We start from the raw sequence: 19797 nt of genomic DNA, 5'->3' as shown, positions 1-19797 counted from the left end.
TCAAGTTGTGTTCTGGTGCTTTATTGACAATTATGACTGTATTGTAAGCAAGTAGAAACTGTATCAGCCACTGATAAGTATAACCTTCCATCTGGGCAAGCACAAATTTCATAAAGTCCTTCAGATCTCTCAGATTCTCCATTTGTTCCTTGAAGCAAATCTGGCAGTAGCAAATTTTGAGCATCAAAGACCTGCAAGGAAAAAGCACACCAATCTACTTTGTAGCTTTACTGTTAACAAAGAGAACTCTTGCTGTGCAACATTTACCAGGTAAATCCAACTGTTTTCAAATATACCCCCAGTAACAACTTCAGTCTAAAAAGAAGAGAGATATTAGGAAGGAAAAATGTTCAAAAACCACTGCTATGGTGGGCCCACTCTTTCCTTTGATTCATTACTGAGCAATTTAATGGAAGCTTTACTATGAATTTGCAAATGAAAGTTCAAAGCCTCCTTTACATAATTCAATATGTCCTAATGAGCTAAAAATGTTTTAAATATAGCCTGGAAAACCACTCTGAAAACACTGTCAAATTGTTGAAAAAAGTCTCCTTTAGATCGTGCCCCAAACCTCGGAAAGTATTTCAAATTGACCCTTTAGTTAACCCAAAGATATGTGTTCCAAATTGTAAACATTTCAGCATGTTGCTGCTTTCATTTATTTAAAACACATCTACCATTTCTTCAAGGAGCTGAGAGGAAAAAAAAGTATATTTTTTGTTTTTTTTATTCACAGCTAACATGTCAGTCTGAGGAGCAGTTGTTTGGATCAAGGTCTTCTATTTCAGTATATTAAGAAGACAATCTTGTCTATTCTTAATCTGAAACTCAATTGCTATTCCAATCAGCACATTTTGTTGGCTGCATGATGCTTTATATACATAGAAAGTTTCTATTACACATTTCTAATACATTTCTAGTCCATCATCCAGGGTACTTTTATTGGTAAAGCAGAGATTCTTTGGGGGTCAGGGGGTTTATATGGGATTTTAAGAAGATGATGGGCAGTTTCATAGGTTGGCTACTGCAAGAGATGTCACTGGTTATAAAATATTAATTTACCAGAAGACAATCTGGTGAATTTGTTCCCCTCTAGCCTTCCAATCATCTTAATTTACTTCTGCCCTTTTAACTGGCTTTTTCTAAAGAAATCACTGGAATGAAATCTTCTGCTACTTTCATTTGTGAGATTCAGAAGCATTCTTAAAAATAAAGGATTTGCTTCAGTCTGGTGCTTTGCTCTACCTAATATTAGCTTTCCAATTAATTTTTGTTTAAAAGAATTGTTTGTTCAAAAGTACATAAAAATAAAATCAGGTGGGGCTTAGATGATGCATGGTGGATTCCAAAGAAGGTTCTGCTAACATCACGTTGGTTATCCAAGTGTTAAGGAAAATAAGTACTAGGAACAAACTCAAATGAAACAAATATGGATCTGTGCACACACCAGTGCTTATCCAGTCAAGTTGCACCACAGCATGCTATATCTGGTACTATTGGCAGTTGCCAAGCACATAACAAACACCTGCAGAGCACTATAAGGACTGCCCATACCTGTATCTAGCCATCTTTTAAAGTTCCCTCACTGTCTCTCCACCCAGCATTACCATGGCTTTGTATTGCTCAATCAAATTGCGCTGAAACTGATATTCTTTCAAATCTCCCTGTGCAGGAAATGTAAGGATTTCTGAGACATGAAACATTTGAAAAAGTAAGGATTTTAATATGGGAAATTAATAACACTAACTAGATAATGTTGTATTTAAGAAAAAAAAAATCCCTTTGTATACTAAGTTTCCTCTTTTTTCCTCCTGCATTTTGTTGACATTGATAATGATCTAAGAACATTGTGAGCCTTTATATAAATTATAAAAATATAGAAATAACAGAATTATTGGAATTAAAACTGATAGTTTGACTCGTGCGGCAACCACCCCCCTTGAATACCAACTACAAGCAGGAAATGTATTGATGTTAAATAAATCTTTAACATCTCACCATGCCATTGGTACTATGGAATGTGATATCCAAATGAGAGAGTCCAATAACATCTCCATTTTCTGCTTTGATGTGAACTTCTCTTGGAGCATTCATGGTGAGAGACCGTGTTGGTGATTCAAGTCTGAAACCAATCATAAGAAGAGTAATCTTAATATTACAAAAAAGAAAAAAAAGTATTTTCTGCTTCAACCCAAACAAAAAACTGGGTTTATAATAATGTTTTAAAAGTGATTCTGGAGGCAGATTTCCTCAGTGTGATGTCATCCTGCCATCTTAAATTCTTATGGTAGGATTTTAATCTGAATATTAAGTTTCCTAGGAAGTACTGCAAGCCTGATCAATGGGAGCCTGAATCATATTCTGTGTATAGCAGTGGTGCTCAACCTGACCAACTTTAAGATGTGTGGTCTTCAGTTCCCAGAATTCCCCAAACAGCTGGTCTATTAATCATCTGGCTTGCCTGAATAACTCTATGATTGCAAAGGGTCAAACATCCCTTTTTAGAAACTAGACTCAAATTACATAATTTGCTATAATGAGACAAGAGGTGCAGCTCCTGGAGGCTTGTATGTACTGTATATTTGGAAACAGTGAATGCCCCTCTTTGACTAGCTGGCATTTAAAATCAGTTATTCCCAATTGTCCATTTAATCGGAAAGTACATCAGCCATGTTAATGTCATTAACATCCTGCATCATTTACTTCATTTTACAGATTTGACAAATTATATAACTACAACAAGAGTTTTACTCTTTGCATTCGATGTCTGTTGCACTGAGGTAATTACTAATCCTTTAAAACCTATCCACAAATTAATTCACAAATAATAAATCTCAAATGTCAAGTAAAACTATTTGCTATTTTTTAAAAAATCATTTAGACAATAGTCATTACAATATGTAATGCCTGAAGGTGCCAGAAAAGAACCACAAAACTTTTGATATGCTTGCTAGGTTGCTTGCAAACTTAAATGCAATGAAGTTGTGCATAATCCAGCTTCTGCCCAATGGATTCCTAAGGGAGAGTTAATACCGGTACTTCTATATACTTTAAGAAAACAACACAATTTGTAGAGGTGAACTTGTAGAGGTGACTTGGTTTTATATACCAATTTAGTTTGCTTTTTAATACAGGAACGTTACAAAAATTAATAGATGTTTTCTCTGGATGGAACAATTTTTCAAGATAGCACAGTTTTTTTTTCAATTGGCAAACAAGCAACAATTTTGAGCTGAAGGAAAAAAATTAGACATTTGAATCAGTGGTGGGATTCAAATATCTGAACAACCGGTTCTCTTATTCGATGCAGGCCTGGGCCTCCGATGCCTAGAACAGACTTCCAGAAGTGGCATCCATGTACTTCCGGTGGGCCATTCTAGGCCTGGGAGGCCTCCTCCAGGCCTCCCAGGTCTAGACTGGACTTCTGGAAGCCAGCTGGTTTTCCAAATTCAGGTAAATTTAGTTACCCATTCTCCTGAACCGGTGCAAATCGGCAGAATCCCACCACTGATTTGAATCTTAGAAAATATGAATCAACTACGGAATAGAAATGATACCGATGTATCTTCATTCAATGTCCCCATGGTTTCCAACAATGAAGATTCATTATTTATATCTATCTGCTGTTTCATGGAATCAACTTCTTTAAATCTTACAAGAAGTATATAAACAATCATTCACAGCCATTCTGAATTTCGGGATTAGTTTTAATATGACACCACGTGATCCTATTTGTTTTAAATAAAATAAAATGTTCTTAGTCATCTGGTTCCTTAGCAGTCTTCAATTACCTTGTTCAGGGTTGGATATCTGACTTTACTCTTTTGAAAATTTCCAATTTCAGTATTGTACGTATGTACATATTTCAGTATGCTTTCATATTTTCTTGTTACCATTTCTTGCATATGATTTTATTTTTGCAAACTGCTTTGAGAAAGGTTTTGCCCTAAAGGAAGTTTAAAATTATTTACAATGAATATACTTGCTAAAACAAAAGGCTAAAAAAGGACAAAAATGCATAATAAAGAGAGCAAGCCTATCTAAAGGCTTCCCTAACAGGTTTTAGTTTAGTTAATGTATAAAAGAATACATTCTTTTAAAGTAAATAAGAATCACTAGAAGGAATACAGGTAGTCCTTGATTTACCTGTATAACCACAATTGGGACCACAATTCTGTTGCTAAGCAAGGCAGTTGTTAAGTGAGTCACCCCAATTTTATGACTTTTTTGCCACTGTTATTAACGGAATTACTGCAGTTGTTAAGTGAATCGTGGTCATTAAATGAATCTGGCTTCCCCATTGACTTTGCTTGTCAGAAGCTGGCTGGGCTGGTTGCAAATGGTGATCACATGACCCTGGAACACTGCAACCTGTCTGTTGCCAAGCACCTGAATTCTGATCACATGACCATGGGGATACTGCAGCTGTTGTAAGGATTGGTTGTAAATCACTTTTTTCAGGGCTGTTATAAGTTGAAAGCCAAAGACTATCTGTATGAGATTAATATACCACCATCTGCATTTAAAGCATTTGCACCATGGATGACTTCAGAGTACGCATGCTTTTCTGTAATTTGGTGCAAATGATTCCTGAGATTTTAGCAATGTCTTAGTGACACTGTGTTCTCAGATTGCTTCTTTAGCTATCTTACTATACAATATGAAGGTGGAAGATGATCTTGAGAACATGATTATTTTGTCAATACTGACCATTCTTGCCAGTGTCAAAGTTGTGGATATTCTTTTTGTTGATATTTTGAATGCTGTATACATGGCCAAGTGGGAGCTGATCATATTATCTGTGATATTACGTAGTTAGTTTTTAAATTAGTTTGCAATAACTAATGTGATAATATGGAGTTTGATTCCTTGTTTCTCCCTAGTAATCCTTTTCCTTTTGGGTTCTTCCTCAGTATATTACTGATTACTTATCATCTTACTGCTCTACAAGTCTAGCTTTACTGAGGAATACAGCAAAAAAAAATGAAATAAATAATAAATGTTTACTCATTTTGGAGGGATATTCTTACTTAAGTGTTAGATTTTTGACATCATCTCCCACACCTTGGACAAGGGGTGTTTCTACAGAATGTTCGCAAAGGGCACCTTCTGGACCTGAAGCAGAAAAAAAGACAAATGACTGTCACTTTTAAGTGTCAAATTAAGTGCATTACTAGTGGAAAACAAGTTTTTCATAACCACCCAACAAAATATCCAAAGCTAATTCAGAGTACATACGGTCTTTTAAGTGTCTAAGATTCCACCATATTTTGAGTACTCTGATATTTGGGCTGGTTTAAATATTTGAGGTTCTAATTAATACTGTGGGCTTTGGAGGTTTTGCTGAACATTAGAATAGCATATGTTTACAAGCTGTTAAATCTATACATTCAAAATGAAATATTCACATAACTGAAATGAAAAATTAGATCTATGGAGAAGAATTATTAGATATAAAAGTTACCAGGCAGTAAAAATATTGCTTAGAGGGATAACCTAATTGGAACAATCTACCCACTGGGTAACAATAACTGTTTAACTTATACATAGAATTTCCATTGTAAGTTATTGCCAATGTAAGTTGAGTTGGACCTGATTTTACAATGATTTTTACAGCAGTTGTTAACAAATCACATGGTCATTAAATGAATCCAGCTTCCCCAACAGGTATTTTTTTGCTCAAAATTGGCAAAAAAAAAAAAAGGTTAGAAATTCACATGACTGCACAATGCTGCAACTGGTCTTAAATGTAAGATGTTGCCAAGTGCCCCAATTGCAATCACATGGCTGACAGTTGTTGCAACGGTTTTTAAGAGCAAGTACAGGTCGCAAGTTATTTTTTCTGAGGCCATTATAGTTGAAGACTTCCTGTATAAGGACTTCCACATTTGCTAGTCCTGTTGACCTCTATCTATCTGTTGGCTAATATGGAACTATGTTAACCTATATGTAAACTTGTTTGGCTGAAAACCACAATGTGTACTCTAGGTGGTATAGGGAGTGAAGCAGACAACTGTAACCTCTTCAGTTCCATATTTTTGCTCACTCATTGCTCACTTCAGCCTACCAGCCTACATTATGATCCCTTATTAAGAGACTGTAAGAGGTTTTTCTCATGCATTCCTGCTGCCATTTGACAATTGCACATTTCCTACACCATTCCCCAATCCTCAGAAGCCAATTTGCAAGTAAGTAAACAAAGTTTTAGAAGTAAGGTAAAGGTGATAAAAATATCATTCTCAGAAATCTGCTTGGTTCACAAAAACAGAAGCTAGTTCCCAAACCAAAAATTGTTGTGCAGTATTGTCAGATCCAAAGATCTTACATGTCTTTCACGTCATTCAATAGGTTGTACAAGTAATTCAATGAGGTGCTTCACTCATCAGCCAAATCAATGATTTTTACAACCTCAGTATTCAACTGAGTAATGTTGCCTTATTTTAACTGATAAGTCTACTTCCACATCCCATAATTTTGTTAGCAACAGAGCAGAAATGTTCTGTCATTTCCTTCTTCTGAGAAGTATTACAGATGCTGCCTACCATCTAGTTAAATATTAATTACTACTAATAAATAATTACCAATTACTCAAAATAAATATTTTTAGACCTCAATGTAAAATACAGTTTTGAAGATGTTTCATGTAACATTTTAGCTAAAAACATCAGTATTCATAAAATATCCAGTATTCTCTTAAAATTGTTATTAAAATAACAGATTACTGTTATTTATATAACCAATTTCAGATTATAGTCTTTATCTTCAAAATAACATTTTTGTAATTTTAGACTTGCAAACAAACCTGTGACTCGAAGTTTCTCTGTACCAATCACAGTGTCACTCTCATGCACTGTAAAAAGTGGCTTTTCATTGAGATTCATAGAGTTGATCTGAAATTGTTGACTATGGAACTGTACCATGTCTGGATCTAAAAAGGACAAAACATAAAATGGACTTTCTTTGCTGATGCTTTAAAAATACATAAGTACACATCCTCAATGATGCAACATATAGTTATATAATTAGGATATTAAATTTGTAGTCTTATGCTCAGTAATTTGTGATTAAGACTCATTACATTAATCAGTTGATACATATATTGAACTACAGTGCAAGGTTAGCATCTGATTATGTTCTCCGTTTCTGGTTGATTTGATCAGAAAAAGCAGAATGTTCTAAACCAAATGGAAAGAAAAATACTTTAGATGCCAGCATGCAAAAATATAAATATAGCTCTTTGTGAATATATACAATGTGGACAAAATAAGCTAAATTAAAATTCCAGATTTGATAAATTAAATCCTTAATATGCAGCATCTTGTTTCTTTACACAGAATCTTTAATCCAAATAGGGCTGTATTTTTAATTATGAATGTATCTATATCTAAACAATATTTTTATAATTTACATAAATTGGATATTCGTATCTTCCTAGGAACTGAGTCACTAAAGAGATTTATAATTGAAGTCAAATTATTGATATGTTCATTTTTTGATAATGACATAAAATTATTATTTTTTATTTCAAGTATTTGACTGATTGGCATATCTAGACAATATATATCCTATAGTATATGAGCTCATAATAAGAAACACATTCCTTTCTTTGGATATAAACCTTTCAAAATCCAAACTAAAGAAAAATATATTATACCTACCTACACTTAATCTGCCTGTGACATTTCCATCATTATTGCGTGCATTCAAAGTCACATTATGAGAAGATTTCAAAAGTAAGGGTGAATCCTAGGATTAAGAGAAAAAAGAATGTAAATGTTTAAGACATTTGGCTAGACCTTACTGAAAAATAAATACATCCACTCTTTTACAATTATCCATAACTTACAATGAGATATGATATAATATGACATAATCTGAGATATGATATGATATGATATGATATGATATGATATGATATGATATGATATGATATGATATGATTAGCAGGACTGCTAATTAGAATTTCTTACAATGATGCTGGGGAGGCTATCATCCAATAAATCCAAGAATTAGCATTCTTTGTGCATATTTGTTGAAATGGAAAGAGAAATTACAGAACTGAATATTGCTGGAACAATGCCAGAATGAGCAGAAAAAATATCAGATCTGTGATGTGCTTCAAAGTAAACACCCTGAAGTATTTTAGTCATGTGATATGTATTGCTGCTTTGAATCAGGTCTTTGCTTCAATTTCAAAGCAAAATGGCTTTGTAGGGTCGATTTTATTGAAATTCTATCAAATCAAAACAGGCTTTGCATAACTCTAGTAAATATGACTTTTTTCCCAATATGACAAACCACAGCACATTTCTATGTGTATTACCTCAGAAATAAGCCTTGTTAAAATCAGTGGGATTTATCTCCAAATAGCTGTGCATAACATTGTATCATTACCTTTCTGGAGTGAATTTCTTTGACATATAATGGATATAAAAATTCAGACTCTCCTTCTAGACGAAGCCCATCAGTATTAACCTGTAGGTATCCCATTCCAGCCTGCAAATGCAAAACACATTTTAAATATTAGTTGTGTGAGACATTGCCAAATTCTTTTCAAAGATACCAGATTTATTTTTTCCCAAATACTGTATGATTTATTCAAGAAGTACATCCCTAATGAAAAAGAAAGTCAGAAGATAAATATGTTACAGATGGAAGAAAGGTGGTCATAACAAGCATTTTTTCACACAAGGTTTTCATGAGAGCCATCTGCAAATATGCCCACCCAAGCGGAACTACATTAATAAAAAGGTGCTGCACACAAGGACTTATTTTCCAATCCATATACTAGCAATGTATACACAAGCTCTCTTCAAAAAGCAATAATTCCAAGAAAAAAATATATAAGTTGCATAACAGAAAGGCTAGAAGTGGTCCACTTGTTCCTCTTCTCCTTTTGGATTAATCATACATTACTGTTATTTGAAACGGAATCGTATATTCATGATTGCTGGCATGCAACTAAATCTACATGGTTATCTCTCCCATTAAGAATTTAGATATTTGAGCACTGCATTACATGAAGCATTAAAGAATGAATTTCAAGTAATACAAATCAATGAATACAATTCAAAGCATATTAATGCTGAGTTAAATACAAATTATCCTAAAGTATATTTAAGACTGTAGCTTCTGGCTAGGATTACATATCACATGAAGTGATGTTTTTTTAAATATGGATTAACAAACCAAAATGATTGACTACTAGCAATACTGTGATTTGAAAAGTACATAGCTGGGGGGAATTTCATACATCAGGCTAAACTAAAACTAAAAACACATAAAGACGGTGAGATATAGAAACTCATCTACTGAAATAAGATAGAAGCAGGGGAAAATAACTTTATTTGCTGCAAATAACTACGTTAAAACTAGATACTTGTCAGAGCATCTGTGGTCTGTCTGTCTGTCTGTCTGTCTGTCTGTCTGTCTGTCTGTCTGTCTGTCTGTCTGTCTGTCTGTCTGTCTGTCTGTCTATCTATCTATCTATCTATCTATCTATCTATCTATCTATCTATCTATCTATCTATCTATCTATCTATCTATCTATCTATCTATCTATAGCTTGAACACAGATCTATCCCAGCTCTATATGTATCTAATTGCTGGCCTGCCACTTTGTTATTGTAAATGTAAAATGTGGATCCTGTAGATTAGGAATAAATTGTATTATGAAGTTATTATATTTTTGTTGATTTTTATATAGGTATTCCCCAGTGTTTAAAAATTATTTCCAAAATTCCTCTAGGGTAAATAGACTGAAGGATATTTTACAAAGCACCATCACTGGGAAAAACTTAAATGCAACAGTAAGAATATAAGCAAAAGCAACAACAAAATCCAATTAAAGGAAAAAGAACACTTACTGATGAAAACCACATTACTTTAAGAATCCAAATTGTCAGAGCAAGATTCACAACTAGAATGATGATCAAGAGGAGGATAAATAAATAAAGGCAGCGCTTTCTCCAGCCATAAATGCCAACATTGTAGACATACGGAGGTTCTGGTCTCTGTATGTCAGTACCTGGTGTTGGTGAAATATACTCTTCACGTACCATCTGCTACAGAAAAAAATAATGGACATAATTAACTAAAAATAAATATTTCAAACAGGGCATTCTACTTCAAATTTGAAAATTGAACATCTAATAATTAAAAGTAGATTTCTAAGAGCTAAGAATTTAGCAAGCTGATGATCCTCCAAACAAAACAGTGAGGCATTAATAAAAAACATTAATTATATAATTTCATTTAATGAGAACAGAACAGAACAGAACAGAATAGAATAACACAGTTGGATGAGACCTTCAGGCAGGAAACCCTATACTATTTCAGACAAATGGATTGGATAACCAGTGTTGGAGCGTTCACAACTTCTGAAGGCAGGTTGTTCCATTAATTAATTATTCTAACTGTCAGGAAATTTCTCCTTAGTTCTAGGTTGCTTCTCTCCTTGATTAGTTTCCATTCATTGCTTCTTGTCCTGCCTTCAGGTGCTTTGGTGAATAGCTTGACTCCCTCTTCTTTGTGGCAACCCCTGAGATATTGGAAGACTGCTATCATGTCACCCCTAGTCCTTCTTTTCATTAAACTAGACATACCCAATTCCTGCAATTATAGTAGTAATGGGAACACCAGTGGAGGACCTGAAGGGACAAGTTGGGACAGATCATCCTGGAGAAAAATCTATCAATGAGATCACTAAGAAGCCAATACCAAATTGGTGGTAAATAACCAATCAATGATCCATCACATGCATATATATAGATCCATTTCTGCTTTTTTATGTCTATTGAATAGTCTTAAAATGAGTAAACTGATTTATATTCACTGTCCTAATTAATATAGTCTCCTGGAAACAATATATTCTGATAAGAAGGAATCTACCTATTTGTGTCCCTAGAACACAGAACCTGATTTTCAGAGTTGGGCATGCCATTCTGTAGGTAAAACATTAGGGCCATAGTACACATAGTATAGTATACATATGTCTGATTTGTGCATCTATTTGTTATTCAAAAATTATATGTCAGAAACTGACATATAGGATTGACTGGGATAAGCAGTCGTCCTTCCTGGGATCCGATATAGATGCAATAATAGGTATAAATGATAAGTCTCAGAGAGACTTGCTGGCATCAAGGGAAGAATCTATAGACACACTGCAGCCCTAAATACTGCAAATCTGGTCCTAAATATTCAATTGACCTTTACTGACAGTGTCCAAACAAAAATCAGTTAAGGGGTAGCATTTTAAAAAATAAATAATCAATTAAAAATACTAAATTATAAGCTACTTCCCTACTACCCCAGTTGGTTCCAGATGAATTTATAAAAATCTGGAGGGTGCCACAGTAAGAGAAGGTTCTTTAGATTACTCCTAATGCAGGAATGGTTATCCACTTATGAGAACAACTTTCCTTAAATTATAATATTAAAGTGCAACAAGTATTTGTGGAACTCAAGTGTAGCTACTGCATCATGCAAGATAGTTAACATGACTGACAAATACACAGTCTCCACGAAAAGACAACTGACAGCATATGATTTTATACTCAAGCCCTTATATGGCAGAAGCACCCATTATTAAGTAACATGATCATTTTTTTCCCATAAAAGATCAGCCTTTCAGTTGGAGCATCCCAAAAAAAAGTGGGGGGGGGGACCAGCAAGGAAAAAAGACAGCTCACTGCATTAAAAGCATACTGTCCCACCAAAGGAATAATATTTGTTATTTCGATATTGCTATTTATTTCACTGCACATATGTAATGCCAAGGACACAAAGTTAGAGTCAGATGTTGCCGCATTTACATAGTTACTATAATCTAACCTACAAAAATAACTTGTGTATTGTGTTTCAAGTTAATATAATAGCAATCTAATGGTAGGGGGGGAAAGGCAAAATTGAAAGAATTATCATAGGTTTTTTTAAACAGTCTATTAATCCTTTACATTAATTGATTTATAATTTATAATACCTATGCAAATAATGTTTGCCTAAAGGACTTACCTTGGAAGATTTTAACCAACAGCAGAAACTGCAGATCTAACTCAGATCAAACGCCTTCAGCCTGACAATGAATTTCTACACTTGTACCCACAGTGGAAAATATTTTAGGCGTGGCTCAACTTGTTTACATGTTTGGCCACATTTCACATTCCACCCCCTTTCACTAGCGGCACAGACAGGGCTAATTTTACTCTATGACAAACTAGCTGGTGCTGCACTAATGCTTTAGGAGGTGAAAGGCTGAGTATAATTTGTATTTTCAAAATAGTATACACCTCTTATTAGAATATTACTCACACTACTCTGAAGATGGGAAAAATCCTATCGAACTGTTAGCTATTAAAAAAAATGAAAAGAAAACACTTAATTTTGCTCATATTCAGTTTACCGAAATAAAAGTTCAGAGATTGTTGTACATGTACAACAGCAGCACACAACGTTTGGTGAAGTAGAAACATGCAATTGGTCTAGAAGTATATGCTTATCCCAAAATGGGTAAGACCAAGACCAAGAAGTAGGTAAACCCTGGAGAAAAACTATATGTGATTTAACTGAAATATATATTGAATGCAATTATCCTACAACTTACAAAATTATTTTACAATTTTCCTATTCTGTTATATTAAGAATTATTAATAGTGAGAAACCTTCTCAGTTTGGAGCAATGTACAAATGGCTGGGCTAGGGGTTGCAAACATTTATTTATTGAAGAAACTCATATAGTCTTTATTTAAGAAACCCAACTTGGAAGGCTCACAAGAGTTATATAAAGCATCTTTAAAACACAATAAAAACAGGACGGACGGACGGACGGACGGACGGACGGAAGGAAGGAAGGAAGGAAGGAAGGAAGGAAGGAAGGAAACTGTACAGCTATCAACATTCAAGTACAATTTTTTTCTCTCACACAAATACATATAGTATATATACAGAGAGACAAAATGATCTTAGCTTTCTTCTCTCTCTCTAAGCCAGGAGTGGGATCTTTCAATGGCAGGCCAAGAAATCCATTTTGGGAGGTGGCTGAGGCTGTAATAATTGGATAGATAATATAAAGTGGATAAAACCCAAGATTTTCTGTGGGTTTTGCCTGGAAAGGCTGTTGGGAGTGGGGGCGAAGTTTGTGAGTTTTTCTATGAGCCAATACTACAAAGGTTTTCACACAGTGAATCACACCTCAAAATGTCAGGTAATTAAGTCTAATCTTTAGCAATAACTATAATAAAAATAGCTTCAGGGGCTGCAAAAATAGACTTCAGCATTTTTAAGAAGGACATTGAAAACACAAGAATCATTCCTTTTCAACAATTTATTGGTTTTTCTACTCCCATTAGCAGCAGGAAAATTATAGTGTGATTTGCACCAACAATTGGTTGACTGACTGGTGAGAACTCTTTTGTGCTATTGATGATACGCTACAAGAAGGATTTATTCCTGCCAATTCTATTATCTTTTTGTTTATATATCTCTAATTGCTGGCAAGCAACTAAACAGAGTGCACCTTCCTACAATCAGACATCTGAGTGGCATATTGCATCTGCATATGAAAGAATCCAGCCCTATGAATATATACCAAATTACAGAAAAACAATAAGTCTCAACAATCTTCTTTCAACAGTACAGATAGTCTTTGATTTATGACCATTTGTTTAGTGACCATTTGAAGACACAGTGACACTGAAAAAAGTGATTTACAACCTGTCCTCACAATTAAAATGATTACCATCTGGTTGCACTGACATCCACCATCATGAAATGCTTTGAGAAGCTGATAAAGGACACTATTGTATCTAGCCTTCCGCCAGCTTTTGATCCGCTTCAGTTTGCCTACCGACCAAATCACTCTACGGAGGATGCTATTTCTTCTGTTCTCCATCTGAGCCTGAAGCACTTAGAGGAAAGAAATACTCATGTGTGGTTGCTATTTGTCGACTTCAGTTCGGCGTTTAACACAATCATTCCCCAGCATCTAGTAGACAAACTGGGCCTTTTAGGCTTAAACACTCCTTTGTGCAACTGGATTCTTGATTTTCTTACCAACAGGCCCCAATATGTGCGAGTTGGAACAAATACCTCTAATACCATTTTCTTGAGCACAAGTTCTCCTCAGGGCTGTGTCTTAAGTCCGCTGCTGTTCACCCTGTTGACCCATGACTGTTGTGCTAGGTTTGCCACCAACCATATTGTGAAGTTTGCAGATGATACAACAGTTGTGGGCCTTATTCAGGATGACAAGGTGGCACCTTACCGCAAGGAGGTTGAAGGGTTGGTGAACTGGTGTAAGGAAAACAGCCTAGTTTTAAATACCGGAAAAACCAAAGAGATCATTGTTGATTTCAGAAAAGGCAAGCACAGCCACACTTCTCTGTGCATAAATGATTCACCTGTGGAGACGGTTACCAGCATCAAATTCCTAGGTGTGCAGCTAATGAGTAGGCTGACTTGGTCGCTCAGCAGTGAGAAACTGGTGAAGCGGGCACAGCAGTGCCTGCATTTTCTGCGCCGCATGAGAAAAGGACATCTTCCTTCCCCTGTCCTGACCACTTTCTACAGGGGGACAATCGAGAGCATCCTGTCATACAGCATCACAGTCTGGTTTGGAGGCATCACTGCTTCAGACAGGAAGGTGGTGCAGAGAGTGGTGAGAATGGCCAAAAAGATCATTGGCAGTTCCCTCCCTCCCATCCAGGACATAGCACAGAAGCGCTGCTTGAGCAGGGTCCGTAAGATTATCTGGGACACTACACATCCTCTTCACGACCTGTTTTCCTTGTTACCTTCTGGGAGGAGGCTTCGTGGTATCCGAAGCAGAACATCCAGATTCAGCCATAGTTTCATTCCATATAGCATTAACCTTGCGAACTCTCAAGCTTCCTCCTTTCATTATATATTCAAGATGGACAATATTTAATATTTATTTGCTACGTATATGTAGGGATGTGGGTCTATACATATGTTGTTCATAGTATGTTTAGGTGTGTGTCATGTATATGTTTCACATTGAGAGCGGGCAACTAAATTTCATTTTTGATGTGTGCCATCGTGCCCACAGTATAAAAATGACAATAAAGGTTATCTTATCTATCTCCTAAAAGTGTTCCCATGATTACATGATAGGGCACTTGGCAACTGTTGCACATTTACAATGGATGCAGTCCTACGATTGCTATTTGCAGCCTTGCCAGCTGACTTCTGACCAGCCCAGCCAATGGGGAAGCTGGCAGGGAAGGCTACAGGTTGCAATCACGTGATGTCTTACTTAACAACCATGATGATTTGTTTAACCACCATGGCAAAAAAGTTGCGAAATTGAATGCAATCATATGTGATGCCTCGCTTTACGACTACAACTGCTTAACAATTGAAGCCTGGGAAATGGACACCTTGTCAGTCAACAGGAGCGCTATCCCAAAGGTGCTTTTTTCAGGAGGCAACTGGACTGTCTTGTTTTTCTTTGAAGACATTTTGCTTCTCATCCAAGAAGCTTCTTCAGCTCCAACTGGATGGTGGGGAATGGAAGGATTTATATTCCTTGCAGACAGCTGGTCATTTGCATGGCTGGCTCAGGAATTCTGGGAGTTGAAGTCCATGAGTCATAAAAGAACCAAGGTTGCCTATCCCTGTTTTAGAGAGTTGTTCAGGCCATTTGAAGGTTTGGAGATTTCCAGAAAACCCTGTAAACTACAGGAACAGGGCAGAAAACATCCTGCAGCCAAGAAGGCTCCACATGCATTTGCAATACTCAGGTGACCCTGAGGATACAGATAACCTCCAAATGGCCCCAATGGTCAGAAGAGCACTGACACAGACATCCCCTAAAGATGTTACCTAGCCTGGAAATGAAACGTTTGGAAACCAACCCACAAGCTCATAGAACAAACCTTCGCCTTCAACCTATACCTGAGCTACTGATATTCGCCACTATTGCAAATCCTTCCATTCCCCACCATCCAGTCAGAGCTGAAGCTTCTTGGATGAGAAGTGAAATGTCTTCAAAGAAAAACAAGAAAGTCCAGTTGCCTCCTGAAAAAAGCACCTTTGGAACAACCATGACCTGGATGACTAAGAATCTCCATAAACAGGTGTTTTGATTTATTACCAGCTTACCAGGCACTTAGGAGACAAGGTACTGTGAACCAGGAAACAACAACTAATGACTTAATAGTAGGCTATTAACACCCTAACAATTAAAACCCACACACAACTAAGCACCATATAAATACAATGTGTAGACCAACCCAGTGCACACATTCTGGAGAGGGAGAAGTTCTCTAAGGATGGGCTCCAGCAAAGACTCAAACGGGATCCCGTAACACTGCTTAATAATGAATGTTGCAGTTCCTATTGTTGTCATAGATCAAGGACTACCTGTAACTAAACTGAATTTTTAAAATCTCCACTTGGGAGAAGAAGAATCACCATAATATTAATCTACATTGGAAATAAAAGCAATTTTAACAAAAAACTACTTGCACTCAATAAATAACTAATTTTATTCAAAAAGAGTAGGCTAATAAAAGTTACCCAGTCTCCTCATTCTATGCCAGTGACCCAAATTTTACATATTTGGAAATCCTGCAAAGAGAAGGAATTTAAAGTACATGTTTTAATCACATTAGCTACAATGTTCAATTCACAAAAATAAAAAAAAGCTTAGGGATTGCTAAATGAGTTTTGGATAACTGGAAAACTTCCTCAGTATTTTAAGAGCTTCAATCTTGTCCTAATATGGATATTAAAAAGAGCTCTTATATTTCTGTTGGGTAACCACATTGGCTCCTCCTAGATTAACAGTTTGAAGTGCCTAGCCAACTTAAAGTATTTTTGTTCAGTGAAATAGTTCATATCTCACAACATTTATTTTCTATAATAAAAACAAAATCAGATTACAGAATCATACTCAAATGCCTACATATTTTCATCTGAAGAAAAATGCTGTTGTGAAAGGTAGTGTTGAAATGAAAGATGTCACAAATCTACATGCATGTCAATATTATGAAAATAATTGAAACAAGAAAATGCAATAAAACACAGCAAATGCAAGGAAACACAAGGGCAAGCACAGCTTGTAGAAAAAAACAACACAAGACTGCCATTATTCTTCAGTTTAAACAGGTCAAAATAGGATACCAACCCTGATGCATTTTATTTCCCTTTCATTGGGAATAGTGGGAAAGAAAAATAAAAGCAAAGTTACTGCATGGACAAATTAAGAAAAAAAAACCAAACTAAAAGCTGCATCCCACTTTTCACTCTCCTGGCATTAGAGGTGAAGCAGAAACAAAAGTGATTCATCTACAAAATGTCTTCATTTCTACTTGACCAGGCTTCCCAAGAGTGAGCAAACTGTGGCTCCTTTTCGGTGTGGTTCCACCTTCCATTTAGTAGCCTTTGAAATTGGCTAAAAGAGCCAATGACTAAAATTGGATATTGTGGTGTTGGGGAAGGTAACATCAACAGTGCTGATTAAAATACATATTATGACTCAAAGATGGGGAGGGAGGAAACAGAATGTACAGGGGAGGAGTGAAATTTACTATTGGTCCATCAACCCTCCAATGTGATACTTCCCCATAGGGTGCCCAAGTCAACAGGAAGAACCAGGTCTTCAAGCCCTTATGGAAGGCCAAGAGGATGGGAGCCAGTCTGGGGGCAAGATGTTCCAAAGGGCCAGAGCCACTGCAGAGAAAGCTCTTCTCCTGGACCCCACCAGCCAGAATTCCCTGACCGATGGGGTCTGCCGCAGGCCTTCTCTGCTGGCATGGGTGGGGATGGCCAGTTCCATTGGGGTGAGATGGTTCCTCAAGTATCCTGGACCCTTGCGATTTAGGACTTTAAAGATGATAACTGATATGATGAATTAGGTGAGGGTAACACAGTACTAATTTCAAGACTCTCTTCTGTGACATTAGTTTAATTTTTTGAAATAATCTAAAATAGATGCCACAATTTAGGAAGTGGAATGTGTCAGATAGAAGCAATCAAGATAATAAGTGGCCTGAAAAGAAAAAAACGTGATTTATAGGTGTGCTGGGTAGGTTTAACCAGAAAAGAGAAAACTGTGTGTAAGCATGGCAAGTATCTGGGTGGCTATGAAGCAGAAGATTGGCAGAACTGAGCAGATCTGTTCCAGAAGAGAAGACAAGAAATAATGTTTTGAAACAGTGAAGAAATCAATTTTGATTGGGCATTTAGAAAAAGTTCCAAATAGGAACAACTCTTCAACAATGGAAATCGGGCTCAGAAGACGGTGGTCTTTCTCTCTTTCCTGGAGGTTTTAAACTGAGACTGGATGGTCTTCTGTCACGGATGCTAATGGTATAATAGAGGATTCCTGCATTGAACAATATTATCTCTCACTGTGCATCTGAGATACATATTTTCAGCTTTTTATATTTATTTTATACTGTTTATCATATATAAATGAAGAAATTCAAAATGAAGAATTTAAAATTTCCTTAACTTTCATTCACCTTATATATCAGAAAAGGCATACTGTGGATAGGTATAAATTTGCTCTTGCCCTTTTCCCAGATTTTTCCAATCTAGTTTACAGCTCTGGCATTCTGTGTTGGTCTCCATTCAAGTTGTAACCAAGTCTGTGCTTGCTTAACATTTTCAGGATCAGCTAGGTGCTACCCCTTGCTCTGGCATTCATAAGCATACGTTCCTTTAAAGGTGAAAAATACACTGCTTATCACAGCGTATTGCACAGTATGATGTTTTTAAGGAAACTAAAATACTTAGAAAAGGGAAATGTTACATTTCCATCGATATTCGGTACAGGGAATAGCCATAGAACCAGATGAGAGGGCATGGCCTGCCCTAAGAGAACTGGCCACTGACTTGACTAACAGGTTTGCCAGAAGATGAATGGTTAAATGAGGAGCGGAATCATTTTAAGTTTTGGAGCTCCTTGGACAAAAGGAGAAATAAAAATGTAGCCGAGAGGCAAATACTTTTGACACATCAAACGTTGGAGCAAAGTTGTACATGCCGCCTTAATGAGGGGTCACTACAAAGACTGGAAATGAGTTGGAGTACATCAATATTCCCAAAATCTGGAACCAGGATTTTTTTGGGGTTGAGCAGCAGGCAGGAGGAATAGAGAAGGTCGTGCTGGAGAGGTGGGGACATCGACAATCTGGTGCCTCCCGAGGTAAAGCATTAGGTGTTAACTCTCCTAAATCCCACCGCATCCTCAACCAGGAACCCACGACTTCTCCGCTCGCCTGCAACCCTACAACTCGCTTATTCCGAGCGAGCCTCGTTACAAGTGTATTTACTTCCTCAATAAGTCCGCTAGAAAAGTCAAACGTGGCAGGAAGGAGCGGGCTTTACCTGATCTTCCCACGGGCGTCCTCTTCGGGGGGCTGAACGAGGCTGAGCGAAGTCATCGCCTCTCCCTTCTTCGCCGGGGGAGACCGTGGAGCGCGCCCAGGATTCACCAGCCTTCCTCCGGCGGCGGTCCCTCCCCTTCCTTCCCTCGCAGCCCAAAGGAGCTCGTCCAGCAACAAGCGCGGCTTTTTCGTCTTGTCGGCGCAGCTTCGTTCATCGCGTAGGAGGGAAACGCCCCGTCAGCGCCCGCTATTCGCCGCTGGAAAAGAGCGGGAGCCGGTTCCTCTTGGCCCGCTTTTCCTTTAGCCGGCAGAGTCCGGACGCTTCACTGCGCGCTCACAGCGCGTCCCCCTCGCTCGCTTCCTCGCCAGCAAAAACAGAAGCGCAGCTTAGCCAACGCCGCCAGCGGCTCTGAAGAAAATCCACCTCTTCCCTGCCCCTTAA

The 19797-nt window shown here is 37.0% G+C and overlaps 1 protein-coding gene across 2 annotated transcripts; it reads right to left on the bottom strand.

The window, feature by feature from the left end:
• Positions 1-19497, bottom strand: SGCG (sarcoglycan gamma). 2 transcript variants are annotated; one of them, XM_015814878.1, is made up of 8 exons: positions 19357-19497; positions 9867-10064; positions 8395-8496; positions 7659-7746; positions 6803-6928; positions 5031-5115; positions 1999-2122; positions 1-191 (listed from the first exon to the last, which is right to left on the bottom strand). In XM_015814878.1, exons 2-8 carry the CDS (start codon positions 10059-10061, stop codon positions 21-23), a joined length of 891 nt encoding a protein of 296 aa, XP_015670364.1. In that variant the 5' UTR covers positions 10062-10064; positions 19357-19497; the 3' UTR covers positions 1-20. The 2 variants fall into 2 exon arrangements, with proteins under 2 accessions (XP_015670364.1, XP_015670363.1); XM_015814877.1 differs by lacking the exon at positions 19357-19497 and adding an exon at positions 12016-12127.
• Between the last annotated feature and the right edge of the window lie 300 nt (positions 19498-19797).

Source organism: Protobothrops mucrosquamatus, unplaced genomic scaffold (assembly GCF_001527695.2).
Source record: "Protobothrops mucrosquamatus isolate PMUCROS unplaced genomic scaffold, P.Mucros_1.0 scaffold291, whole genome shotgun sequence".
NCBI classification, from domain to species: domain Eukaryota; kingdom Metazoa; phylum Chordata; class Lepidosauria; order Squamata; family Viperidae; genus Protobothrops; species Protobothrops mucrosquamatus.
Note: the sequence above shows the minus strand (reverse complement) of the source record. Positions and strands in the feature narration are given on the sequence as shown.